The sequence below is a fragment of the Triturus cristatus genome, chromosome 3_2 (genome assembly GCF_964204655.1).
Source record: "Triturus cristatus chromosome 3_2, aTriCri1.1, whole genome shotgun sequence".
NCBI classification, from domain to species: domain Eukaryota; kingdom Metazoa; phylum Chordata; class Amphibia; order Caudata; family Salamandridae; genus Triturus; species Triturus cristatus.
The window spans coordinates 353,689,014-353,716,122 of NC_140584.1; the positions used below are offsets into that span (position 1 = coordinate 353,689,014).

A 27,109-nucleotide genomic window follows, 5' to 3' on the forward strand; every position below is an offset into this window, starting at 1 on the left:
CTGCATGAATTCTTTCTCTAGTCCTTTGGAAAGAACAAGCACAGCCAGATATGTTATAAAATGCAGCACAACAGCATACATAGCACATCAAATTCAATCCAGATGACTTGAGCTGCTGGATGGTCATAAGGACATATTTAGTGTTTCACAGCATCCACAGTGTGCCATTGCAGGAGCATCCATCATACAAAAGTGCTTAGAAGTAGAGGCTGGACTTGTCGCTTTGACAGCACAGTGAAAGTGCAACATAATTCAGTGTGTGCTGGTTTCTGTTGAAAAGTATTCGCTCAGTTGTGGTTTTATGGTTATCGTTTTTAGTGAAAAGCTGAAACCCTTCACATGATTAAAGGCATGCAGTTTTCACTGGCACATTAGATCTTTTTGCTCCATTTCAAGGTGTTATTCAAACTACCTTCTCTCTTTTTCTGAGAGAGGTCATTCTGGTTCAGTTCTCAGGCCCAAGATCCCAGCTACACAACTTAACTGTCATGTCCTAATCTGACTTCTATTCTCTATTGCAATAACAAGTCCAACCTTCTTTACTATCCTCCCTTTCGCTAATGCTCAATTCACAGACTGTTTCCTAGATAAACTTCACTGGAAGGCCATTCACTGTCTGTTTTCTGGCATGGACCAATTATGTTTTTCTGCAGCTCCATTAAACACACCCAAACAGCCCTGCATAGCATTCTATCACCTCACTGTGAACTATGCCTAACAATTAGGTAATGCATCATTCAGTGAACTAGACTACTGACTCAGCCTCTATATAGATCTTCCTCCTCCCCTCTTTTTAGACTCTTGAAAAAGACCTCCGCTTTAGTTGTCACCTACTTATTTACAGACCCTAAAAGACTGATAAGAGTTATCCTGAGCAAATGTCCAATTTATAAATGTCCACAAGTATGCTGTATTAGATATGTTCTCCACTTTATTTTCAATCGTGCAACACATCCAATGTGATACTGTAGCCAGCCTTAGTTTCAATCTTGTAATACATTAAAAAACGATACTGTAGTGTGCCAACACGTGTTTAGTCTGTGGTGTGTATACCACTGACGTCCTCAGGGCTACAGGAGAAAATGAACCAACCATAAGCATATTAGGTTATCATACCTAGCTTAAATTGGTGTATAATAACCCAAAAATATATTTAAGAACCCTCCTTGATCGGCTTCCTCCATTACCTCCCAATATCAATCACATTTTTTCTATGCGATTCGTTAGCCCTGTACTTCAAATCCTAACACACACTTGCTTTCTGCAAATTCAACCCACTCCATCTCTCCTGCACCCATGTTTAATTTATGAAGCCAGACCTATGTGCAGACTTTACTTTTTTTCAGTTTTTCGTAATGTTTAGGGACTTGCACCAATGTGAGCATTTTCCTTTTCCTCCTTTGCCTCAGAACATATGAGTCCTAGCATGTTCCACAGATTACTCATGCATTATTAACCACCCCCTTTCCCACGGCACCGCTCAACCCATACACCTTGTATTCTTATGTTTCTCATAATTTTGTTTGAACAACCTCATGTAATCGTAATCTTATGTTCAGCTGCCAAACTCAACTTGTGAGTGTGATTTTATATATTTTTTTCTTGTGTATCGTAACTTCAGCTACCAGTGACTATACTTTTCTGTTTGATGTGCAGAGCAAAATTGTTAATAAAAAGAGGACATTCGCATCTTGTCTGAAATAATCAGGAGCTATATTCCATACGTTTTTTTATTTGAGAGGAAGTGGGCACTTGTCCACCTCTCTTTGAATTGCCTTTCTTTTCAAAAACACTTATGGTCATGTGGCTTTTCCATGCATGTTATCCTTTCACCAAATGATTCAGGAACTTGGTTAGCTGTATTGCTGCTTGGAAAAATGCTTTGGTGGGAGAGCATTAAAAAAAATCTTATTCTATGTTGGACTGTTTCTTAACAGCTAGCCCATTTCTCAATGTTTTCCAGTAATGTGGAGTCATGTCATGGGTATCTTCTTTTTTGTTTCCCAATGCCCCATTTGTCAAACGCATGCCTTTCAAGGAATCCCACAAAGGAGTTTAATACATAAAAACATGCTTTGAACATTGTCAGCACTGGCTTGCATGCACTGACACTCATGATTCTTGTTTTGATTAACTGATCACTGATTCTAAAGGGATTTTCAGTCCTTGTCCTTGAGCTGATGGTTTGTTGGTTAAAATGTTTGTCAAGGGCAACATACATTCCCTTGAGGCTTCCCAGGAAATTGGAATGCTTTCACTGACCTTATTATGGTCTGGCTTGACAGCGCAGCTGTCGCCATACTGTTATGATTTGAGAATACCAGGAGAGGGGCTTTGGCTCCGCCCACCTGTTGAGATCCAGAAGTACATATTTTGATTGAGCAGAAGTTGTGTGTTTCCACATAAGTGCAGGCTATCCACACAATTATGATCATTTTGTTTATTTATCCATCCACCTGGGGTTGAACTTTCAAGGCTACACTCATGCTATTAAATTGTCTAAGAACTAGATCATTTATGGTGTTTCTTCTATTGCAGAAGAACCGATGAGATGAGGGTAGTCATTAACCTACTTGGACTTTTAAGTCTGGCTTGACAGCACCTCTGTCATTTGACCTTTTAATCTACACCAATATTAATCTACAGTGCTTTGCGTCTTTTCAAATACATAACTATTTCCACACTATCTACTTGTAATGCTTAACATTACCATACAACATTCTTTTAAAGCTAGACCTATTGTCAGTGTTTGTTAGTACATACCTCCTTGTCTGCTTACCACTTCTGATGGCCATGAGTGAGTATCAAGCAGCTGGATGAGAGGGGAGTCCCCAGAAAGCTGTCTCCATCTCGTTAGTACTGACATCCAGCTACTTTTCTTGTCAACTTATGGGATAGCACTTCTACCTAGTGAATGGTACCAGGAAAAATGCCAAGAAATAGTAAGGCACAAATGTAAATGTACTGTATTGTGACGACATACCTTTTCTCACCCCACCCAGTGAATAATTGGCTTACATTTTATTTTTCTTATCCCAAACATTTTTTCTGGCATTATACCTGGTAAATTTACCCACGTTTGTTATTTTTTTCTTGATTGCATCAGTCTTGACAATGCAAAACATTTTTATCTTCCATTGCACGTAACCGCGCTGGTAAGGAGTATATTTTAACATCTAGAGATTTTCCAACCCTTTGTAAAGGTCTGTAGTTGTTACCTCGTTTGAGAAGATAAACTGATCCCTTTATGCAAAAAACATCCTTGTTGCCAGAGAAGGCAACGGTAGGAACACCGGCAATTTACCACATTTCTGTTGCTCAGTGGTCAGTGTGCTTGTTGGTCAGTGTTATTTATCCCTTCAAAATGAATTTGTTTTTCCAAAAGCAAAAAAATCTTGTGTCTAAAATCACAGTCTAGATTGGGCTGTATTGCTACTACTAGTGTAATATTATCAGAGGTGTTCTTAAAATGTTTGTTCTCAACGTGTGTCCTTCTATGTTGTCGGAGTTCCTTTTTCAGAAATACATTGGCTGGAGTTGTGACTTTCTAGCACCATTTCTGTAGGAGGATCTTAAATAAGGTAATCATAGGAAACAATCTGGGTACTTGTAGTGTCATATGGCATTGTAATAACATTTCGGCACACTCTGTAAATAAATAAACATTTGGAAGTTTCGGAGTGATGGAGGATGCAAGGGAATGAAAAAAGAATGAGGGGTAAAAGACATTTTAGCCTGGCTACCTCACACCGTTGATATTGCATTCCAAATGAACTATTTGTGCTCTTGAAATGCAATGGAAAAGATTTAAAGCAAAACTATCTATGATATTCACACTACTTTTCTTTTGGGCTTCAATTCTGTGCAGCATTTGTCTAGTCGACAAAATTCAGTTATGCTGTTATAAGTGACTGCCATATTTTCATGCTAAAACGTTTAAAAAAGTGGGTGGGTGAAAATGACTAGGTTGGGGATTGGTGGTTGACACAAACACTTGCTTGAGAAGTGTTTGACAAAGGTACTGATATAAAAAGAAGAGAAGGATGATGTTACAGCTTAAATTGTGCATTTTGCTGATATGTGCCAGAGCCTGTAGCAGGTCAGAAAATAGGGAGCCCTTCACAATCTCAATATGGCGATAATGAGCTAAACAGCTGCATTCTGTTTTTTCAGTGGTCTGTATCAACAATCTTTTTTTGGGCCCTTAGTACCTGGCTCACCAGCCCACATCCGCAAGATCCTTCATGCACAAACTTCCATCTGATGCATTAGTGAGAGCTTGTTGGTTTCCTGTTTGTCAGTTTGCAAAGAAAAGCGTTTCTTGCGATTTCTCCACTATTAAGAGAGCTGGACATATTTGAGCTTCTTGGAGGTATACATGCTATCACTTACGTTTGATTGGTATGTTCTCTTCGTGGTGTAGTGTAGAAAAAAAAGCATCTGAGGCTGTAAAGGTTTATATTCCTTTTTCAAATTCCGAAAAAATTTGAGGTTTGAAGACATTATGTTAGTAATGTGCACTGAAAACTCTTCATTATGGAGGTCCACCCTTGATTGCTGTTCTTGGATAGAGACTAGAGTGCTGTAAAAATGTGACTTATTGGAGATGGAGTCATCTTTGTTTTCAGCTTCTTCAGTAGTCTGCTCTTTGGCTTGGCTTCATCCATTAGATTGAACAGTGTGTTTTCATGTCTGGTTCAGACTTTGCCCTCAAGCTCTCGGCTAGCATATGAATATGTTCTGCCTTTTAGAAAGCTAAGCATGCAAGCATCTTGTTTGTTTCAGGAGCAGCTGGGTTTCTGAGAAGTCCGATTTTGGGCGACGCAGAATAACATCTTCACCAAACGCTGATTCTGTAGATGGATGTCTTGACCACATGGGAGCAGAACACCCAGGGATAAGGTCTGTAATGCCTTTCTGGTTAATAGTTGAGGCAGTCCCTTCATAGTGGGAAAAGATACCATAGCCCACAAAGAGGTTACCTGGACCTTTAAATGGGCCTAAGCAACAGCACGTGATTGTGGAAACCTGCAATGTCTGGTCATTGCTGTGAGTCACTTTTTCAAAGCGTGAAAGCTTCACCTGCACTTGAACATCCTGGTAAATTGAATTTTAATTGATGTAGCAAAACTCTTTGCTTTGGGTATGGCTTTTTTTTTTAATGTGATGTTATTGGGTAAAAAAGATCAACATTGATGTCCGAGAATAAGGATACTAACCTACTATTGGATACTGGTTAGTTGTGGAGTTGCGTGGTAGAACAAATAGGGTTGTTCTGCAATAAAGGTGGCCTCTCTTACAGCAATTATCGCAGGGTATCCTTTATGGACTTAGTTTTGAAAACCTTTCCTATATGTTCTCTTTTTTTAGGGCGAATATTTCACTTCAGTACTGAAGTTGTAGAAGATCTATAATGAACCGCATGTATTGTCATCCTGCCTTTGTTCTATTAAGTCGGTGTTGAGTATTGCTTTTGCTCTTTTTGGAACCTGCTTTGCTTTTGCTTTAAATACGAGGCTTCATGTTGTAGAAGAAACGTTTGCCACGTCAGTCAGTAAGGGCTACTTTTCACGAAAAAAAATAAGATTTTTTTAAACTTTGTATATAAATCTTCTCCTGGTACAAGCTCATAGCTTATGATACACAGATGCCTTACGAATAAGTGCAGGCGACACAAGATGCAAAAGAGCAACCAACTTCCATGGTCACCCTTCCGACTCGTAGCAGTGAACAGCCAATTACCTCATCTCATATTTGCTTACACAGACTATGTGCAGTTTGTGTCTACAAATTCACCAATCATTCCATCCATATTTGATACCTGTGTTCACTCGACCCTCCCACTGTTCCTCTCTGTGCCCCCTCATTCAGGGATCTTCTTTGTCATCTTTTTCTCTGCAAAGGTTGGCTTCCTGGAAAAATGTTTTAGATTATTCAAAGAGCTGCAAATTAAGCTTGACCGGAGTGTCCAGCTCTTATTCATCTGGGGAGTGGTTGACCTATCTCCTGTTCTCACTAAGATGGCTAGTGGCTCTGCTTCTTCTGCTCTGCATAATAAGGTTCACTTTCCTATCTTGTTTAATTTAATTTTTTATGCCCAAGACAGTTGCATAAAAGATGTTACGATCCAGTTAATTCAGGCAATTGTGCGCAAGTATTGTCAAATGCCACCCATCATCAATACCCACATGCTTCAAAAATAAAATCTACAGAAAGATTGGCCAATTAGCCAGGCGACTATCTTCTTAAGGGGTTGCTGTCCTCTATGGACAGTATATGTTTCATATTTTCGGCTGATGTCTGAATTGTGGATCTCTTTAAGCTTTCCAGTTAAAAGTCGAATAGACTTCAGTAGCTCCCCCAATTTGAAAATTGTTTGTCAGGTGTGTGGAATTCCTATTTCTAGACACCAAAAACGTATTGTTTGGGGTCAAGAGCCATGTGTCTACATGTTTATTTTATCACCTGGACAAAGTGGGCTAAGCATCCACAGGTTTAAGATGTTCAAAATGGTATAAAAGGATTTTTAATCCAAAGCCTTTAGTGTTAAGTTGAGCACTTTCAGCAATACAGGAAGTTGTTGCATTAATGACAGTAAAAAAAATGTGCAAGTTTCCAAAATTGAACAATTCATGGCTCTTTATAATGTCCTGGGAATGCGCCTTTATTAAATGCGTGCACATGCAGTAGAATGATAGGTAAAGGAGTGAGTTTTATTTTGTAACCAGTGAACCCAAAATGAGTGATTTAAAAAGAACGAAGGCTGCTGACATTTTTACTATTTTCTTTCTGTATCAAATGTGCCCACGAATATTTGTAGAAACAAATATCAGAGGCCTGAAACAGATTTAATAAACTACAGTGCATTTCTTTGGAGAACTTTAAATCTTTTTTTAATGCAGAATCGGGTAAAACCAATCTATGATATACTTGGTAGCAACTGCTTTTCTTTCGGACAGCACCATATCAAGGCCAGGTACCAGATGTACGATTTCTGTGAACTGATAAATTATACCTCCTCTAGGATTCAACAGTTGTAAATGTATTGTAAAGCTAGCGAATGTTGACTGTGCACGTTTTAGTAATAATGTCTTCTGCAGAGTATAATGGACATGTTTTAAATGTCAGTCAGTATCTCTAATTTTACACACACACACACTCACTCACTCTCACACTCGTGAGGTGCCAAACACTCACACTCACACTCGTGAGGTGCCAAAAAATAATGTGTTATCGTCCATCGAACTTGTAAAAGCATGAAGTGGAGTAATATTATAGATTTTGGTTAGTGACCTATAAATCTTGACCAGATCATTCATGACCTGTTAGTTTCTTTTTGAGCTTTGAATGGAGTGGGCATGATGGGCTCAGCAGTCAAAAGCTTAAAACTGACTGATTTCCACAGAAAATCTGCGTAAGGTTAGTGTGCTTGAGTGGTTTAAAAACCTTTTATCTATCAATTGATGGAAGCATATCGTTTTGGACTATTTAATGCTGACAAAAAAGTCCTTGACAGTATCGGCATATCATGTAGCTGGCAATGAAAAATCTCAGCTCAGTCTGCAGTGATGATGGTGGCTTACCTGACGGCATTATGCTTACAAATGGACATGTATGCCCAATGTTGTGATTGAATATAGCCAAGTATGATTGTGGCAAGTAATGATTTGTAATCCTGGAACATAGTCACTATACCTCCCCGGTCCCCCAAAAAGCCCATAGTTGAGGTCTATTTCCAATCTGGTTGGCTGAGCAAAAGCTGCTTAGATCCAATGATTTCATGGAAATTGCTTTCTTGACCAAGAGCTATGGTCTCTCAATGTAGCAACAAGCGTGGATGAAGTTGTAAACCAAGCACAAGAACGTTGCTTGTCGATAGGAAGACTCTATTTGGTTCCTAATGTTTTGAAGCAGTAAAAAAGCAGATATCAGCAAATCCGATTCAAAATAGTTCATTCAACTCAAGATCATTTATTTGTTGCAGTAACAAGTCAGTCCCTTGATCACAATGGGCCACAGTTTTGGAAGCTGTCACAGTACTTGAAGAGGCCATTTAGTTTTTGTGAAGAGACGCTGACTGCGTTCATCAGTTTAACACTACAAAAAGTGGATTGAATTATGCCGATTTATTTAAAATTTTCAGAGGATTTGTCCATACCTGAACCTTTTGTGACCTGCCTGTTCATACAACTTACCCTTTGTCCTTATGTGATCTGTCACAGTGGCATAATGATGACCTAGTACAAAGGAACAATGTACATTTGATATCTCTCCTATTGGATGTCAAAGATACAATAGTGTATACAGCAAAGTATAACACCGAACATGGGAGGTGATTTTTACATTCCCATTATCTAGAATGGTAACAGCCTTATCCATCTTGCACTTCTCCTGTTAAAAACAATTAACAGTACTATCCTCCATTTTGGGGTTTTCATTAAGATCAACCAGCCTTCTACTCTGTTAACACTGTATCCTTCCATCCAACTCAATATAACCAATTGGTCATTCACCACTAGTCCACCACAATGTGTTGGCTAGACTTCCCTCTTAAACTGATCGGCATGTGAAAGGGAGTACGTTGTCCTGTTGTAATGTGTCTTCTCATGACAAACGAGAACCTGTAATAAATGCTGGTGTCTGTCAAAGTGCGCTAACAAGCAACTCTGTCTCTGAGATTTGATTCAGACTTGCTGCCTAGGTACTAAATTGAAGCCACAGGCACATGTTTTCCTTGAACCAGCATGCTGGGTGTTCATGGTCACAGGTGGTTTGTACCTGTGAAACTTACTGAAGTTTTCCATCGCAGGGTTTGGCAGGATCCCTCTGTTAGACCAGATAGTTGCTAGACACATCCTAGTATTGCCCAATAAGGCATCTTTAACTTTATAATTTAACCTTTCGATGTAGTATTTTATGTTTTGCCCATACCCATTTCTGTTTCCTGTTATCTGACCACACGCTTACCACTAATTGCAAGAATCTAAATATGCCTGACAGACCACTGTCTTATATTGGCCAGAAGGTATATGCAGTCACAAAATCATGTTGTGGAGTCACATTTTTAATATATACCTCTTGTAGATTGATCAACACTTTGTTGGATTTGTGGGTGCAATGAAAGGAAAGGCAATCCACAATAGAACCATCTTCAGATGGATTGTCCTCTGTATAAAAATATGCCACTCAGTGTATAAGAAACAACCCAGAGGGCTTGAGAGTTCATCCCACTAGAGCTAAATCAGCAACCACCGTTCTAGCTCGAAGAGTCCCAGTTCTGGACATTGTCACGCAGCCACATAGGCATCATTGCACAAGTTTGCCAAACATTACTGTTTAGACAGTCATCTCTGGCGAGATAGGCATTTTGCCTGTTCAGTCCCCTAGGACTTTTTAGTGTAATAGTCCCCAGACCCACCTCTGGGGAGAGATTGCTTTGGTATCTATTCTAAGGATTTGCGCGAAGAAGTCTCTGTCAGATGAACAAACTACTTGCCTTCGGTAACGCCTTGTCTGGTAAAGAGGCTCTGGCCACAGATTCCTTACCAACCCTTTCTTCTTCCCTGTTCTGCAAAATGTATTTTTCACATCAACGAAATCCTTTAGGACCTCACCTTGTCACACAGGTCATTTTACCTCAGTTTGGCCCCATGCTCTGTTGTAGAAAAACAGTCATGAACTCAGGTCAGTTTGCTGGGTTTGCGCCTATGCATGTCACTTAAGGTCCAGACAATGCCGTCACCGTCACCTGGAGCCGAACAATGCCACATACCGGCATGCAAGGGAACTGCAAAAAACATTCTGGGTCCAGTCTGATTCTAGGGTAAGCAATCTGCAGCTAGTCTCCTGCAGATAAGGCATTACCGAAGGTAAGTAACTGATTCTTTAATCCCATTGGCCTTCCTTCACACGATTTAGCTACCATAGTATAAGAAACATTTGGTGCAAGATCCCAATTTAATAATACATTATGTAATGCAGCTAATTCTTAAAGAAAGTATTGACTTTGACATACACTTGTTACATATTTGCAATGCCTGGTGAACTTTACTTGTGTACTGTTTTGTCACATTTTTGAAAATATGAATCTGAATGTAATCCTTTGTCACGCTATGTGTTTTGTATTCTTTGTAAATAGCTTAAAAGAAGATGGAACCGGAAGTGCATATGACAAGGAATCCATGGCAATTATCAAACTAAACAACACAACAGTTCTCTACCTAAAGGAAGTGACAAAATTTCTTGCTTTGGTTTGCATACTTAGGGAAGAAAGCTTTGAGCGTAAAGGTAATAATTTGCTATTTTTCTCTGCATAAACGATTTTTTCTTAGAGCAGTGGTTCTTAACTTTTCGACTTATGTGGACCCCCACTGAGCCATTATTTGAATCTGGGGACCCTAGCCTAAGCAATGTCGATTTAAACTGTAAAACAATACACAAAAATATGGAAACAAGCCTTCATCGAGCAAATGCACAAATTATTAAATGTTTTATTCAATTAACAAATAAAAAAGATACATTTTAGTGGAACGGTTGGAGCTTTTCTAAATTCAATTAAGGCCATCCATCTTCCATACTATATTCAGTTTGATGCACTTGCACTGCTCCCATGAATCAGTCTGAGGGTACGAACTACGTTTTTAGCCACTAATTGTAAATACCTTCACATTTACGTAACATTTTACACTTTTAATTTTGCTTCTTTGTTTATGTACACTTGATTAATCTGTATATATTTAATTTTCTAAGCAGTTATGGACCCCCTGAGTAGGCGTCATAGACCCCCAGGAGTCCACGAAGCACAGGTTAAGAACCATTGTCTTGGTGTTAGCTGCTTTCTGTGCATTTGTTTCGAGAGGAACATGGTTGATTAGTTTCCTGTTTTTCCTAGGCTGTAACTGTCATTTTGCTGTTTAAAAAGGTTTCCCCAAGTTCCTTAAGCAAATTCCTATGTCTTGCCTTACAATCAGGTTGGTTTGTAACTATTTTACACATCTTTTTGGTGGAGCTCTAGATACAGTTTGATGGTAGCAAATATATTTTGATAATTAGACTGCCTTGCGCATATTTTTGTTAACTAGTTTCACATACTTGGTTTCATCCACTCCCCGCGTACCACTCTTGAAGAAACTAGGAGCAGTTTCAAATTGCGAGTATTCTTGACTGATATGAAGCTACACACTTAGATTAACCCTGGTTTTAAGTCTGTTTCTTAACATGAAACCTATATTTTAATTAATATCAATTTTCAAAACCAAATCCTGAACTATTTTTGTGAGTATTTTTACTTTGATAAGCATGATGTTAACTTCATGTTTTAGGATGTACCAGGTAATTCTCTTCTTTGGGTGCATCATTTATAAATCTATTTTTTTAAATGTGAGTTACGAAGGAGTAGTTGATAAAGGTCATGTTTGTCTTTCTTGAGAGAGACAAGTCCTTATTCATTGATCACATGAGTGTACTATGTCTTTTGTTTGGGGCATTTTTTTAGATGGAATGTAAGGGAGTTGGGGATAGAGAGAGCGAGTCCGTGTGGACATCCGCTCAACAATTGTCTGGTTAGCTATCAACTTTAGTTGTTCACGGACAATGTAAACCCCTCTCTGGTCACTTGAGGCATCATCCAAGGACTAGACTTTGCATTTATGTAGGCTTTTCCACAGAATAAGGGAGACATCAAGAGACTATTCTATAAAATGTGGCTTACTAAGTAACAACATTCTTCAGAATCCTGGAGTATCGGGATTAGGTTGTGTTGACATGAAGATAAACCTCAAGAGCATGAAGTAACTGAACACTTGCTGTCAGCTGTCTAAGTGGGCTAAAGACTCTGTTTTCAGAGTTCAGTTGTACCTCTGGTCGATTTAATTTATACAGTGCAACCCACAGAGGTGGTGAATGCTTTATACGCTGAAGATAAAATGTCATCATAGAACAGGGCATTGAAAGACTGGAGTAATTGGAATTTCTTGGCAAGGAGGACCCCCTTGTGGTTTTGATTCATCAATGAAAGAGGCCTTTTATGAATGCCCTTCTAATGTGTCCTTGCCCTATTTGAGAAGGACTAAAATCAGTGCCTTCCTCATAAACTGGGGCATCTATCAAAGACTCTTTGCAGCCTGATCTATTGACAACAAGCGGGGTGCTAAAGTGTCAGCACAATCAGCATAAATCTCTATGGGCAGGTCACCCATACCCAGGGTCCTATTGTGCGCCATCAGATAGAGGCTACCCAGGATACTTGAATGCTGCACAGGTAATCTTGAAGGACAGGCTCAGTCCCAGTCCCTGCTTTCTTCAAACTTATGGTATTGTTCAGATGCTTTGTTGATTACCTCCTGAGAGTTTGTGTTTACATTTTCTGTAGTTTCGATCACCCCAATTGATGTCTTCCAAACTTCTGATTTCAGAAGCAAGGCCATCTCCCTGCCCAATACATTCCTTCTGTGTGCTGCCTAGTTATGTACTCTATAATCTATCCTCTCCAGATTCTCCATCAACTAGGAGTGCCTCTGCCTCAGAGCTTTAAGACGTAGCCCTCCTTCAGGCCGAGCAGACAGTAAATTCTCTAACTCTCGGATGTCCCGTTACACCTTCGTTATTTAGTGTATGTCTCAGACTCTAAACACACTGCCCATGAATGACCACCTTAAAGTGTCATCTAAGGCAAAACTCCCTTTCGCCTATCTCCTGAAATGGGGTATAGAACAATGCCTTACTCCAGCAGTTTCCTTATTGGGACTCACTGCCTGCCCCTTCACCAAAGTATGCTCAGTGAAGCAGTCTGCAGGTGTGCGGCCTAGATATTTAGCACCAGCTACATTTGGCCACAATGCATTGTCACAGAAGAATAAATCCGTTCTAGTATGCTATGGTGGACCAGGGAATTGAAGGAGTACTCCAATGCGTCCGTATGCTTGAGTCACCACACCTTGTGCAGTTGCCTATGTTCCATCCACTTTTGAAAATAGAGCATCAATTTAAAACCCACAGTGCCAGGGAGGGGTGGACTGGATGTGCCCAAGTCCGTGTCACATAACCAGTTAAAATCGCCTCCACCTTCCCAATTGCTAGAGGCCTGCAAATCCTGTATGAATAATGGAGGCAGGCTGTCCGATTGATTAACATTTGGAGTGTAGACAGCAACACAGACATTAGCTCCCCACCGAACAGCCCCTCAAGCACAACATACCCACCCTCTGGGTCAATACTGCTGTGTTTCACCGCATAGGGGATATGGGGATGGGGGGGCGATCCATATCAGGGTGCCTCTGTGACACAGAGTATGAGGTGCCAAATATTTACCCCCTCCACTGCTTAGCTACACCTTAAAGTTCAGCTCTATTGAGGTATCTTCTGAAGGCAGACCAAGTGTCCTGCACTTACGGATGCATAGCTGGAATCTTGCCCGAACACAAAAGTCTACTAATTTACCCACTCAGCTCTGCTGTGTGCATCAGAGGCCTCGTTGCACTAAACTCGCAAGCGTGACAGACCAGAGAGCATACAGATGACCATTGTTCAGCAACTCCTTTCTCCTTAGCGCCTAACCTCATGTCCAGTATCGCTTTTAACCCCTTATGCACAGTAAGATTCACATTTCAAATGTCTTTATTGTGTGGGTGGCAGCGGGTGATGTGGTGGCTTGTAGGTTGGGGTGTGGTGAAGTGTAGTTGTGGTGGCGGGGGGGAATGAACACACCCACCCTTTGCCAGAGGCTCCAAGATCCAGTTCAGCTCCAAGTAGCATTCAAGTCTCTCTGGCACCGACTCCTCCAAAGTGCATTAATGCACTATAGCTCAGAAAATGTCCCTTTTTGAAAGCCTGCAGTAACGAAAACAAGCGGGTATTTCCAGGGAGGCTGAGGACAGAGGAAGTACTGTTGTTGTACGAACCCCCAACCTTCCCAGGCGCAATGCTTTCCACTTCCAGGAGCTGCTCACGCCTTTGCTGGCTGCCACCCCCGCTGCGATCAGTTGTCGCCCACACTTGAAAACTGGCAGGGACACCTAATTGCGAATCCTCAAATTAATGTCTGCGGCCCAAGACCACCTAAAGCAGACTGCAGGCTACCCTCGCCGTAGCTCCAGTAACCGGGACTGTAGCTGCTCCTCCTGTTTCGTTGCATCCAGGCCTTTGCACTGCTAACTCAGCAAGAAGAGGACTGCCCATCCACTGGTCGTGGGCCGCCATACAGAGCGCCTCATCAGCTGTAGCGCTCTAGCAGTTCATAGGATCTGGTGCCTCTCCTCTGTATTGGATAAATGGTGAGTCATGCAGGGCCTCAGACTGAGCTTAAAGCTACACGTCTCGCCCAGCTGCCAACTTGGTGACACCTCAACACAGCTAGGATATAGCAGGTAATATTACGTAGTGGGAGGAAAGGGATCTTTCTTAGTAGTAGGTTAGTGAAGAGACAGGTAAGTAGGTTTGTGACAACTGAAAATCTTCAATTGGACCAGCTGCAGTTGGTGGCGATAGAAAAACAATTCCAGCATCTACTGAAGTATCATTCAGAGAATGTCTTGTCGGCATCTTCTGAAGGAACGCTGAAAATCAGACATTTGTTGTGCAGGTGATGAAGCTGATCTTCATTAAGTGCCTCTCCGCTTTCAGGTGCCTCTGGCATAGCAATACACTTGGTTGAACAAGTCCCCCAAATCCACATAATTAATATTTCAGTGCTGAGTAACCACTTGTGCAGGGGTTAGGCACAAGTACACCACTAGCCCCTGATGAGTGAGTGAAGTGTCAAGACTGTGGTTCGAAGTTTCTTTATGGACTGACATTTGAAACAACCCAGTTGGCACAGGGAAGTGATGGATTTCAGTTAGTTTATTTGCGGAAGTAGTGTCAATGAGGTTCTGTTTACGGTGAGGGTAGATTAGGGGGTAGAAAGAAAGCTTCATTGCCCATGACTGTTTGTTTCTGTGCTGTGGAACTACAGGAGTAGGTAAAAGGAAATGTATTGGATTTGAGTGAAGTGAATAAAGAAAGTGAGAAGTAGAAAGTAGTGATGCCTTATTGGTAATCAGAGGCGGGAAAATGTTTTTGGTGATTGAAAGATGAAGTTGGTAAAGTGTATCTGGCGTAGAAGGGTGACCATTTGCTAGGAAAGCGGGAAATCACAGTGCCACAGAACAGATGTTAGTTTGTTTAGATCAGGTTTGGAAATGTGGAGAGGATCCAGAAGGTGTTTGAGAGATTATGATTATAAACAATTTAGTACTAAAGAAGAGGGCTAACTTATAGTTCAAGCGGTGAAAAGTGTCCCTAATCTTATGCATGAACTACTTAAAGAAGAGTTGGAAAGGCTAATGAAATCAGGAGCCAATGAAGAAATTTCAGAGCAGCTCAGGTCGGCAGTTTAATGAACATATCTTCACCATACCACCAGGCAATAATTTAAGAGGATTGCCAACCTTTGATTTCATTTGTCACATTGCTTGATTCTTTATCAGTTTCATACGGTGCCCTTTGGCCTTGTGTTGGAAGCATCCGCGTGGATCCCTTTTCCATTGAGGGATATGGAATGTAGATGAAGTTTGTTTTGTCAATATTATACAATAGTCTATGGCTAGAACCATGAGGAGTATGATGGAGTCTTAAATGAGGTTTTGAACTGCTAAGAGAGAAGTGGTCATGTAGGCAAAAGAAAACATATCCTTTCCAAGTAGGGTCTGTGTCATATTGTGGATGTACAATTTCATGTGATGGTGGAAGACCTAACTTAGATCTGGCCATTCTGACAAATATTCAGTGCAAACATATCTTGGTGTATTATTCTCAGTTCATCTGCAGTTTTGCTAGTATTATATACATCAGTTGCTGGTGATGAAACAAGGTATGAGTGGTCAGTGCTTTTGACTGGGTCAAAAATTAAATGGTCGGTGTACCTACATTGAGTACTTTTTTATGTACACAGAAAAGGTATTTTGATGGCTGATACCAGTCTGAGGGGTTTAGGTGCTGTTCAGGCGCTGTCTCTACCCAGCTAAACGGGAAAGAGGAAAAACATGTGCCATTTGCCTATTGTTAGCTTTGGGCGATTCAAAGTAGTTGAGAGGGGAAGAACATTAGCCTTTTCATGAGTCATTCAGTATATCGAGTTTTTCTTTTAGGGTTTTGTGTTTACTATGAGACCTAACCTGTGTTTGGGGGGGTGTGGGGTTTGGTGGATGAATTGATGGATTACAAGATTTACATTTTCAGTTGTAATATTTCCACTGGTAGAGGAATCTGGCAGCTTGATTGTAGAGAGATGCAAAAAGAACTGTTGATGGACAGAATGCAGAACAATGTCATACATTCACCCCAGTACAGAGATCTGGGCCTAAATCCATCGTTTTTTTGCTCACCGTGCCATTCCAGTTTGGACCCAGCCATATGCAAATCACGGCCCAGGGAAGACATGGCTTGGCAGTTCGGGCTGGACTGTTTCCATGAGGCACAGGGTCAGACTGATTTGCATATGGCCATGTCTGAACTGGGGTGGTGGAGTGAGCTAAAGAATGATGATGGATTCAACCCAGATCAGTTGACTGGGGGTGAGCGTTTGATTTGCTCAAACGCTCCGTCCATCATCTCCTTTGGTATCGCTTTGATTGTAGAGAGAAGCAGGTGGGAAATATAACTGTCATGTGGGTGAGTAATTAGGCAATTCAGAAAGTTGAGTATGAGCTGGCTGTTCAAGAAGATATTTTGGTGAAAATAATGGAAATGGTTGGCCTATTTTTAATGAGTTAACTGATCAGGAAAAGTTAATGTCGATTTGTGTAGAATTGACCGATATGTAATTCCCAAAAGAGTGTGAGAGAAAATTGGCATGTCTGTTCTCTTTTTTTTTTTTTCCTTCAAATTTAAATTAAATACAGATTGGTAAATTGATTATATTCTCTGCATATTTATCCATAAAAATCTGCAAAAACTGTAAATATATATGAAGGAAATTGAAAATTTTAAAGCAGGTTGTTCGTGGGTTGTTGGGGGATGTTAAATCAGTTTTTGTAACGTGGTTGCTGCTGTGAGATTCAACACTCCAATCACTCTTACATGTATGAATTGAAATGTGGCAAAGGTCTTTACTAGTGTTCTTGTCTCCCATGGGGGAAATGCAAGTTTCTGGTTGTTGCCTGACTTTCGATATCAAGTTGTCTCTTTCTCGAGGCATGTACTTTATTATTTCAGTGTGTTTCTCCACCACTGGTATACTCTACATAAGTGGTTCTTACCCTTTTGACTTCTGTGGACCCCTACTTAACCATCACTGTGACCCTGGGGCACCTATTGAATCAGTATTGGAGTCCAGGGACCTACTGAGTAATTACTGAAAGCTGGGACACCGTCCTAAGCATTTTCAATAATTTGAACTAAAAATGCAAAAAAATACCAAAAGACTATGAAGCCAGTTTTCATCAAACAAATACACAAGTGATAAAATATTGTATTAAATTCACAAACCAATATAATTTTTAAAGTGTGGAGCCCTTCTAAATTCAATTGAGGCCAATCATTGTCCCTACTATATTCTGTCTGATGCACTTGCCTTGTTACTGTGAATCGATCTGAGGCTACTATCTTAGTTTTTACTTTTAATGTTTTTTATAGATGCTGTTACAAATAAACAACCATGCCTGCAGTCAAACCACCTCAAACAATAACCTCTTTTCCCACCTCCCTTACATATTATCCCATCCCCACACCAGAACAGTGGTATGGTAAACAGCAATATATTACACATCAGTATCTAGTGCTTCAAAGGATCTAAAGCGAGGCAGCAGTGCATGATCGAGCATCCCAGTGTTCGTAGACATGTCTTATCCTGGAACCCCGCATTAAAGTATGAAAGGACAGGACACCATAGTTTGTAAAAGATCTGAGATGTGTCCACCAAGTTATTTGAAATTGTCTTGTGCCCCAGCAGATTCCAGAGCTTGTGGAACTGAAATTCACATGGAGGGGTGGTTGGTTTCCCCCAAAGAGAAGAAATGGTGTGCTTGGCAGTGAGGATGAGATGGGATATTTATTTGCCTCCACTGGAATGGAGTGGATAGTATCCTGCAAAGGATCTACTAAGCGGGCCAGTTCAGGGAGCTTGTCTAGGTTTCAGCCCTGGATCTTGGAGATGGCAAGAAAAATAGCATCCCTAAAGTCTCCCAGTCGGAGACATGACCACAGCTTGTGCATGTGGGTGCCTATGTTTCCTCATCTGCAAGACTCTGGGTATGTGGAATTGATGATTTGGCAAGATGTCAGCATAACACTATTATAGAGGATCTACTTGCCATGGGCATGGCGAGCAAAATTGTTAGTGCAGAGGAACTCCTCTTGCCACTGTTTGACATCTAATGTAATGTTAAGATCTTTCTCCCAGTGTAAATCAAACTACGATTTTACTTGCTGTTGCCTGTTTGTTGAGTATGCTGTAGATGTCAAAGACGTGGGCCTAGTTTAGAGTTTGGTGAATAGGATACTTGCTTCTCAAACGTGACTGATGTCCCATCGTCTGTATTACAAGATCCACTGAATATAATGCTCTTGTAATACGGTGGATGGATATCTTGTCACGGTTGTGATGGAGTATCACATGTGCCAAACTCTAAATTAAGCTCCAAGTTTTGAAGGAGGAGAGGTGCAAGAGGAATTTCACAAAGAGTGAAGGTGCTCTTGTATCATGAGCTTTGACACTACTGGGTGAAACCCAGTAGCAAATCTCGAGGTAATGAAAGTGCTTGGCTTCTGGAATGCCGTATTCATGTTTGATCTCTTCGAAGGTTTGCAGTTGGCCCTCAGCGTAGAAGTCCTGAAGGTGAAAGCCATCCCTCTCTCTCCGTATCTGGAAGACCTGTGTCGGCTGGCCCGAAGCATCTATGTGCTGTCTACGATTGATATGAAGAGAGAGGGAAAAGAGGTGAGACAACGTTAGGTTTGACAGCAACAGAATCCCAAACTGCTTGAAGTCTTCTGTGGTCTCTGTGCCACTCACTGGGCACAGGTGCATCAGCCAGAGCTAGTCACCTCATTAGCTCAAGGGAGCCTTTTCAAACAAAATGAGGGTGGGAGGTCACTGCCTCACATCCCAGCACTCCGTTTGCCCCACTGCATCATGGTAAATGCAGTGCATGCTAACGCCTACTTGAGTGGCATTTTTCACCCTTGTTGGTACAGAGACCTGAGAAGATTTTCAGCAGCATTCGTCAGCACCCCCAAAATTACTTTTTCCTCCCTTTAGATGAAGGGATGAATCCAGAAACCTGTGTCTAGAGCTATACAGCACAGGCTGTACCAACAAGGGTGAAAAATGAGACTACTACTGAAATAAGTGTTAATCATGCACTGCATTTACCATGATGCATTGGGGCAAATTGAGTGCTGGTATGTGAGGCAGTGTGCGCCCGCCCTGCTCCTGCTGAAAAGGCTTCCTTGAGCTAATGAACTGACAAGCTTGTGTTGATGCACCTGCAGCCAGTGAGGGTCAATTCAATTACAAAGAGTGCTGGTGGATGTGAAAACAGCTCAAAATAATACAATAAATAAGCGGAAACATTCTAAGGCAATGAGTTTGCAGGGAAAAGAAGACAACAGATATATACAATAAAACACTAATCCTCGAGAGAGTCGGCAGCTGCCTGTTGTGTAGTTCGATATTGAGCAAACATACCCCAGAAGCTCTTCGGGCAGTTGGCAGGAGGAATCATTTCATTATAGACATCGGACTGGGTGTTACAGTAAACCATGTCGTGTTTCCACTCTGTTACCGTGGGCAGCGGACCTCTCATCCAGCGCAACGCTAGCTGACGCTTGGCAAGGAGAAGGCCCATCGCAACCAATTTACGTACACTTTTCTTAAGAGGTTTAGTATAGCCCAGGAGCGCAAGTAGGGATCCGGAGCCAGAGATAACCCCAGAATATCGTTCAGCTTCGGAAATATTAATCCCCAATAGAGTTGTACCTGTGGGCACTGCCATGCCTGATGAAAGAAACCCGCAGGCGGCGCATGTCACCGCTCACAATTATCATTGTTCCTTAATCCATATAAACGTAGGGGGGAATAATACACTCTTGCGAGTATTCTCACAGCAATAGATCCATATGTCATCTGTAATGGGGACACCTACATCTAGTTGCCATGCTTGACTAACCTTGTTAAGGGAGGAAGTCTTCACTTTCAGAGCTGAAGCGTATAATTTGGAAATCAGCTTACAGGGGGACTGCGCACTCAACAGAGCCGTGAATGGAGGGATGACCAAGGGCTCCTGCAATTCTTCCCCCAGCAACGCCCACATAGCGTGTCGAGTTCTAAAGAAGTGAAATTTGGTCAGGGGCGAATGTGTACTATCTACTCCTGCCAACTCCTCCCATGTGCCCAACTGCCCATGTCTGAAGAGGTCACCCACTTTCTGTATGCAGAGTTTTTTTGAGGGGGTCCAGAGTTCCTTTCTCCGAGCTAAGTACGAACCATTCAACCTGCATCCGGGGAGCGTATAATTGCGCCCCATCATATAGTCTAAGTAATGCATTCCACGCGTGGACGACGGAGTTAATCTAATCCAGTATTCTGCAGCGCCTTGAAGGGGTCTAGATAAGGAAATGAGGGAGGGAGTGCGAGGCCGCAGCTACTTTCTCAATGTGAAGATGGGGCAAATCATGGGGCCCGTGTACCCAGCTGTGCGCATGAAAGGCCTGAGCGGCCCTGTAATAAAGTTCTAAATTCGGGGCATTCAATCCACCAGCGGTGTACGGCAGCATGAGGGTATCCAGGGCGACCCTAGGAGACTTACCAGCCCATGCTAATTTATCCGTCAGGGAGCGGAGCTCGCGAAACACGTGTTGGGGAACTACTATGAGAATATTCGTAAAGAGAAAGAGCAGGTGGGGAAGTACGATCATTTTCATTAAAGAGACTCTACCTGCCAGGGACAGTGGGAGCCGTATCTAAATCATCCCAAAGCTTATCAATCAATTTACCATAATTGGCTTTAATTATCGCGTCCGCGTCTGTATGCACCTGAATGCCCCGATAGCGCACCGGTTCAGTGGTCCATTGGAGCGGGAAATCAAGTAGAAACTGAGTGGTGGCTGGAGTCAGGGGGAACATAATGGATTTATCCCATTTTATCCTAAGGCCTGAGAGGCCACCAAAACGCGGTACCTCACGTATCACAGGCGACAGGTGGGTTTCGGGATCTCTAATATATAAAAAAGTATTGTCTGCATAAGCAGAGGTAATGAGATTGTACTGAGGAAACCGAAGTCCTCTATGCCCATGATATTCTCACAATGCCCGCAGCAGAGGCTCTGCAGCAATAGCATACAGCAACAGAGACAGTGGGCACCCCTGCCTGGTGCCCCGCATAATAGGAAACTGGGCAGAGATCGCGTCACCCATGCGCACTCGAGCCAGTGGAGAATTTAGAGTACCGAGATCAGTTGTAGAAATACCTCACCAATACCCATGCGCCGTAACACCGCGTACATAAACTTCCATTCAATGGAGTCAAAAGCCGCCTCGGCATCTAAAAAAACTGCGGCGGCCTTTACCTCCGGACGGACATACTGGAGAGCCCCAAAAACCGTGCGGATATTGTGCTATAGCGTGCGACCCGGAATGAACCCAGCTTGTTCAGGATCTATAAGCTGAGGGAGAAGTGGCGACAGATGATTGGCCAGGACCTTCGCAAATAGCTTCGTGTCCACATTGATCAGGGAAAGCAGACGATACGAGGGGCATTTACGGGGGTTTTTATTGGTCGTTAGCATAGTAATGATCAATGCCTCTCGCATAGACGGGGGCATAATACCGTCCGCAGCCTTCTCATGAAATAGAGAGATTAGATGAGGAATAAGGAGATCGGTAAAGCCCTTTTAGAATGCAACCGTAAGGCCGTCGAGCCCTGGAGCGCTGCCCTCCTGCATTGACCCCAACGCGAGACGTACCTCTGCAGCCTCGATAGGGTGCATCAAAAATTCCCAATGCCTATTCTGTAACCAGGGAAGCTGAATATATTCTAGATAGGTAGCGATGTCCTCCTCGCTAGGGGCAAGTTTAGAGCTATACAGCTCTTGGTAGTAAGAGGGGAACTGAGCATTAATGTCCGTGCGACCGGTCAGAAGTGATCCATCCTCTCTCTCCAATTCAACAATATCGCCAGCAGCAAGTCTGCGCCGGGCCATGGCCACCAGCACTGAACCAGGTCGATCAGACTCTCCGTAGGCTGTAGCAGAAGCATACTTGCCCATATGTTTGACCTCGCTGTCCGCCTCTTCATGGAAGTCAACCAACATGGTCTTAAGTTGCTCCTGCAACTCAGGGTCATTAGTGAGTAAGAGGTGGGCTTCCAGATCCAGTAGACGGGACTCCAGGGAAGTAAGACGACCCAGAATAGCCCAAAGAACTCCCGCATGTTTGCTAATGGCTACGCCTCTGATGAAGACCTTGAACGCCTCCCATACTGTGGTAAATGAGTCGTCCAAACCCACATTAAACTTGACGTATTCTGAGATCTCCCCACTGAGCTCTGAATAGAAAACGGAATCTAACTACGAATGGGGGGGGGAAGCGCCACAAAAATGGGGGAGGGGAACGATTGGGCACAGCAACCGCAATCGTGACCGGGGAGTGGTCCGAATACGAGCGGGGCAGGACAGAACAGGTCTGCACCTTGGGCAACAAGGATTGCGAAATAAACCAGTAGTCAATGCGGGTATGAATATCGTGTTGCGCGGAGTAATGTGTAAACAACCCCCCCCCCCACGGTCTCCCGAATGCGACCGCCAGACATCCGTCAACTGAAGTTGCAAAGCGATAGCCATCACCTCCCTCGTCGAGGCTGAGAGGGGGCGAATAGGGCCCCTCGAGCGATCTAGCGTCGTATCCATTATACAATTCAAATCACCCCCCCAGAATATCGGAAGGGAACTGCGGTCTAAGTAAGGCAAGCAAGGAACGATAGAACCCCGGATCGTTATAGTTCGGACCATATGAATTGACCACCAGAAATTCCCACTCTGGGCTATAGCAACGGGACAATACGTATCGGCCAGCAGTCTGCCATTAATAGATCTTATTGGAAACCTGCCTTAGGGTTGAGCCAAGTCAAAACACCCCTAGAATGAGAAGTGAAACCAGCCGCATGTGAAGTCCCTGCCAACCTTCCTCCAGTAAGCAGCGCAGAGCCCGGGAGTAGATAAGTCTCCTGCAACAACGCAATGTCAATCACTTTTCGTTTCAGATAGGCAATAACTTTCCGCACCTTGCGATGGTCATTGAGACTGCGGACATTCCATGTCATAAAAGACATTTGCTTGGGCAAGCGCGCCCTAGTCTGCATTTCCGTCATGACAATGAGAATTGCTCAAAACCCCCCCCCCCCCCCCACTCCTCCCATCATGAATGCTAGAATAAAGCGTGTGATCCATAAAAGAGAAAAATAAGAAAAAAATATCCAACTCTCCAAACAATCCCCATACCTCCCCACCCATGCCTTGCGCACCCCAGCAATACAAAGTCGAGTTCCCATCCTTCCCTGATAAAACATAACAATAGAAATCACAATCCAAAAATTAAAGTAAGTGCTTACAGTGAGAAAGTGCGTGCTACGCATTGGGGCAGATGTTGCCCGGGAGTCCATCATCTGTCCTTGTCTACTCCAGACCACCGGTTCATAGGTTATATAACCCGTTTTGCAGATTGTTAGCGGCATAACTATTTACTTAACGGCACTTGGGAGAGTAAGGTGCCCAAAGGATGTAAACAAAGTCACTTTGTTTGCCTAATAAAGTGGTTGACTGTAACTTGACTATCGACAATACAGTTCTATAACATATAGCAAATATTACAGGCATTTTAATGGACACTACATGCAAATGGGCGCAGCATCTGTTCCTTATCAGTCATTCTCATCTAGGCCTCCAGATGCAGCATCAACTTGTGTATCACTATCTCGTGGCTTGGAAGACCCGTCTGTTCTGCCCCTCTCCTTGAGGGCCTTCTGGAGGGAGCGAGGGTCCGTGAAGATCTGTTGTCTGCCATCTCGACGTACTCTAAGCTGCGCCGGGTATAGCATTGCATAGTCAATGTAGTTTACGTTTCACGGGTGCAATTTGCCTTCTGGACTCTTGGACTTTCAGGGTGAAGTTAGGGAACAAGAAAATCTGTGGGCCTTCATATTGCAACGAGCCGAGCTCCCTAGCTCTACGGAGCGCAGTATCTCTGTCTCTGTAATTCAAAAGTTTGCCTATAATAGGGCGAGGGGGGGCTCCAGGAGATGGCCTAGGGCCAAGTGAGCGATGTGCTCTCTCTACCACAAACATTGGCGGAAAGACCTCTGCTCCCAGTAGTGTAGTGAGTAGTTTTTCAATGAACAGCTCCATATTGCCTGTCACAGTAGATTCCGGAAGGCCCATTATGCGGAGATTGCTCCGCCTCGATCTCGCCTCTAAATCTTCAGCTCTATCCTGTAGGGCAATGAGGGTTTTCTCCATATTTTTTTGTACTGCATTGGAGTCCGATTGAGCCTCCTCAGACTCCGTAATGCGGCGTTCCGCCATATCCAGGCGCTCTGCATGTTTATCAACCCGTTCCGTCGTCCTGTCCATTCTGTAAGTAAGGGTGTCGATCTTGGCGTCTATAGCCCTTAGACCTTTCTGCATTGATGCAATAATGGACTTGATTTCCCATATAGTGTCCTCAGCTGGGCGTTCAGTGTCAGATAATGCAGACTCCACTGGTATGTGCGTGAAGCTCAGCCTCGATGGACCAGCTAGCGCAGGAGACTCTCTCTGCAATATGTGCAGCTCACAATGCAATACAGGGCCTAAAAACAGTGTAGTGACATTATAAGCTGTAAGTGGTGAACGTCTAGTCAGATCTCAGCGCCACACCAGACTCCACAGCGCAGCGTCAACATGCCAAATAAAGCGAAGTCTGGAGGGGAGACAGGCCCCAATCGCCCTCCACCAAGCGGGTCAGTCGGTATCCAAGCAGGCCATCCGCAGAGGGATCGTCTTCCTCCCCAGGACCACGGGGCACAGCAGACGAGGCCCGAATTTGCAGCAAGGGGCCCACAAAGAGCATGGCCGATGTGAGGCACGCAACCCACTCCAAGCTAGCACATCGCCTCAAGCCTGGAGCATCGGTACTGAAGGGACACTGCAGGTAGGTCCCAGCCACCCCATGCAGCCGGCAAACCGGAGGGCCAAGCGTACGAGCGGAGGAAGGGAAAGTAAACCAAAAAGCAGCCTCCCCACCAGGTTAGAATCCCTAGTGTCCCGCACTGCTCCAATATATAGGGCCGGAGTGCAGTCACAAGGAGGCCCGTTACGTCGCAGTCAGTTCCCTGAGCCCCCATACGGGGCTCGTGTGTCGGGCTATCACAACCCTTCAAAGGGCACACCGGGAGGACAGGCCCAACGTAGCCCTCACCTCAGTCCCGCACCAGTGAAGCTGCACAGTTCGTGGGCGATCGAGCAGGAGGGCGCGGGGGACGATCTCACCTACAAGGCCGTACTCGCGAGCTGAACGGCAGTGCGTGCGAACGGGGGAGGAAGCAATCAGCAGCCCGACCCCTGCCCGATATTAGAGCCCCCAGCACTCCTCACCGCACCGGCATGCAGATTCCAGCGCCCGGCTCCACAGGGCCAATGCAGCCCAGGCGATCCTCCGGGCCTTCCTCTAGGTCTCGGCAGCGCGCATACGAAAGCGCCAATGCTCTAGAAGGGTGCACCTCCAAGCCGCAGCCTGTGACTCTCCCGGCAGTCGCAGCTCGAACTCCCTTGTAGCCACAAGCCCCAGAAAGGTATCGATCGAATCACCGCTGCTCAGGCGATGTTTGCCGTAATCGTTTCTGTAGGTTCTCGGCATCAGGAGCAGCAAATCCCTGTCGGATGATTCCGGCGGTCGGCGGAGCCAATGCACTAAGCGGCCATCTTTGAGCCCGGCAAGCTCCGCCCCCACCACACACGTCCAGAGTTACACAGCACAGGCTGCACTAACCAGGATGAAAAATGAGACTACTACTAAAATAAGTGTTATCATGCACTGCATTTACCACTTGGGCAAATTAAGTGCTGAGATGTGAGGCAGTGGACTCCTGTCCTCCTTTTCTAAATGGGTTAGGTCCATGCTGGTTTTGGGAATCAACGCAATAGATGTCTGTCATGCATGGAGTGTCTCTTCTCTTGGTTGTGAAGGTATTGATTAGGGTAGGCTGGTGAGGGTAGGATGGAGTTGAGTAGCAAAACGTTTATAGAAGACTAGGGCTAAACCAGTTGGGGTTATGTGCTTTAGAAAGATTGATGACTGCCAAAACCTTGGCAGGTGAGATGGGTTCATCGAGTTCCACGGCAAAGTCCACCGAGAGTCAAGGTTGGGTGACTGATCTCAGGAGCGGCGCTCGGAGGATATTAAGAGGGCTGCATACAGGGACTAATGGAAGGAGTAGAAGGCTTGGAGATCACCGACTGTGGTAATGTGCATGGTGCCAGCATTTCGGATTTCAACAGTAAACCTGTGGGCTTGGTGTGCCCTCAGTTTGTGAGAAAACATAGTACCAAGTTCTTTTGGCCCACTCATGGAAGTAGGCCCAAAATCTAGTGAAGATATAATTGGCTCTGTCTAGCTCCAGTGTGTGTAACTGACCCCGTACTGCCAAGACCTTCCACCAGAGTTTTTTGGATGGTGAACGTTTATGTTGTTGTTCAAGGGCCAATAATTCTGAAGTAAACTGTGATCTGGTAAGGTCACGTGTGCGCTTAAGTCTAGCTGCTTCCTGGATGAAGTTCCCCCTTATAACTGCTTTGAGGGCCAACTTCTGGTGGATCTTGGACACTACCAGCAGGTCTCAAAGAAGGGAATCTTTAACGGGCCATGCACCCTGTTGCTGTTTCCTCCCACCCTCTCCCAATGAAGGGTCAGCAAGACACTGGTGTGATCAGTGGGAGTTTGGGGAAGTTAGTCTGCCTCTGCTATGGTGTACTCAAGTCTCTTGTCCTACAAAAGAAGGCAGATCCGAGCAGAAGTGCAGTGTGCGGGTGAGTAGTGGGAGTAATCTATACTGAGTGGGCGACATGTATGCCAAGCATTAAGCAACTCCAGGCCGCAAGCCAT

General features: G+C 43.7%; 1 protein-coding gene across 2 annotated transcripts in view; it reads left to right on the plus strand.

Annotated features, from left to right (window-relative positions):
* The window catches only part of RRAGC (Ras related GTP binding C), a 99,493-nt gene that overhangs the window by 66,690 nt on the left and 5,694 nt on the right, over positions 1-27,109 (plus strand). The window contains exons 6-7 of one of the 2 annotated variants that reach the window (XM_085647868.1): positions 4,786-4,902; positions 10,139-10,287. In XM_085647868.1, coding sequence (XP_085503994.1) covers positions 4,786-4,902; positions 10,139-10,287 — 266 coding nt within the window. The remainder of the gene's footprint in view (positions 1-4,785; positions 4,903-10,138; positions 10,288-27,109) is intronic. The other variant, XM_085647869.1, reaches the window with a different exon arrangement.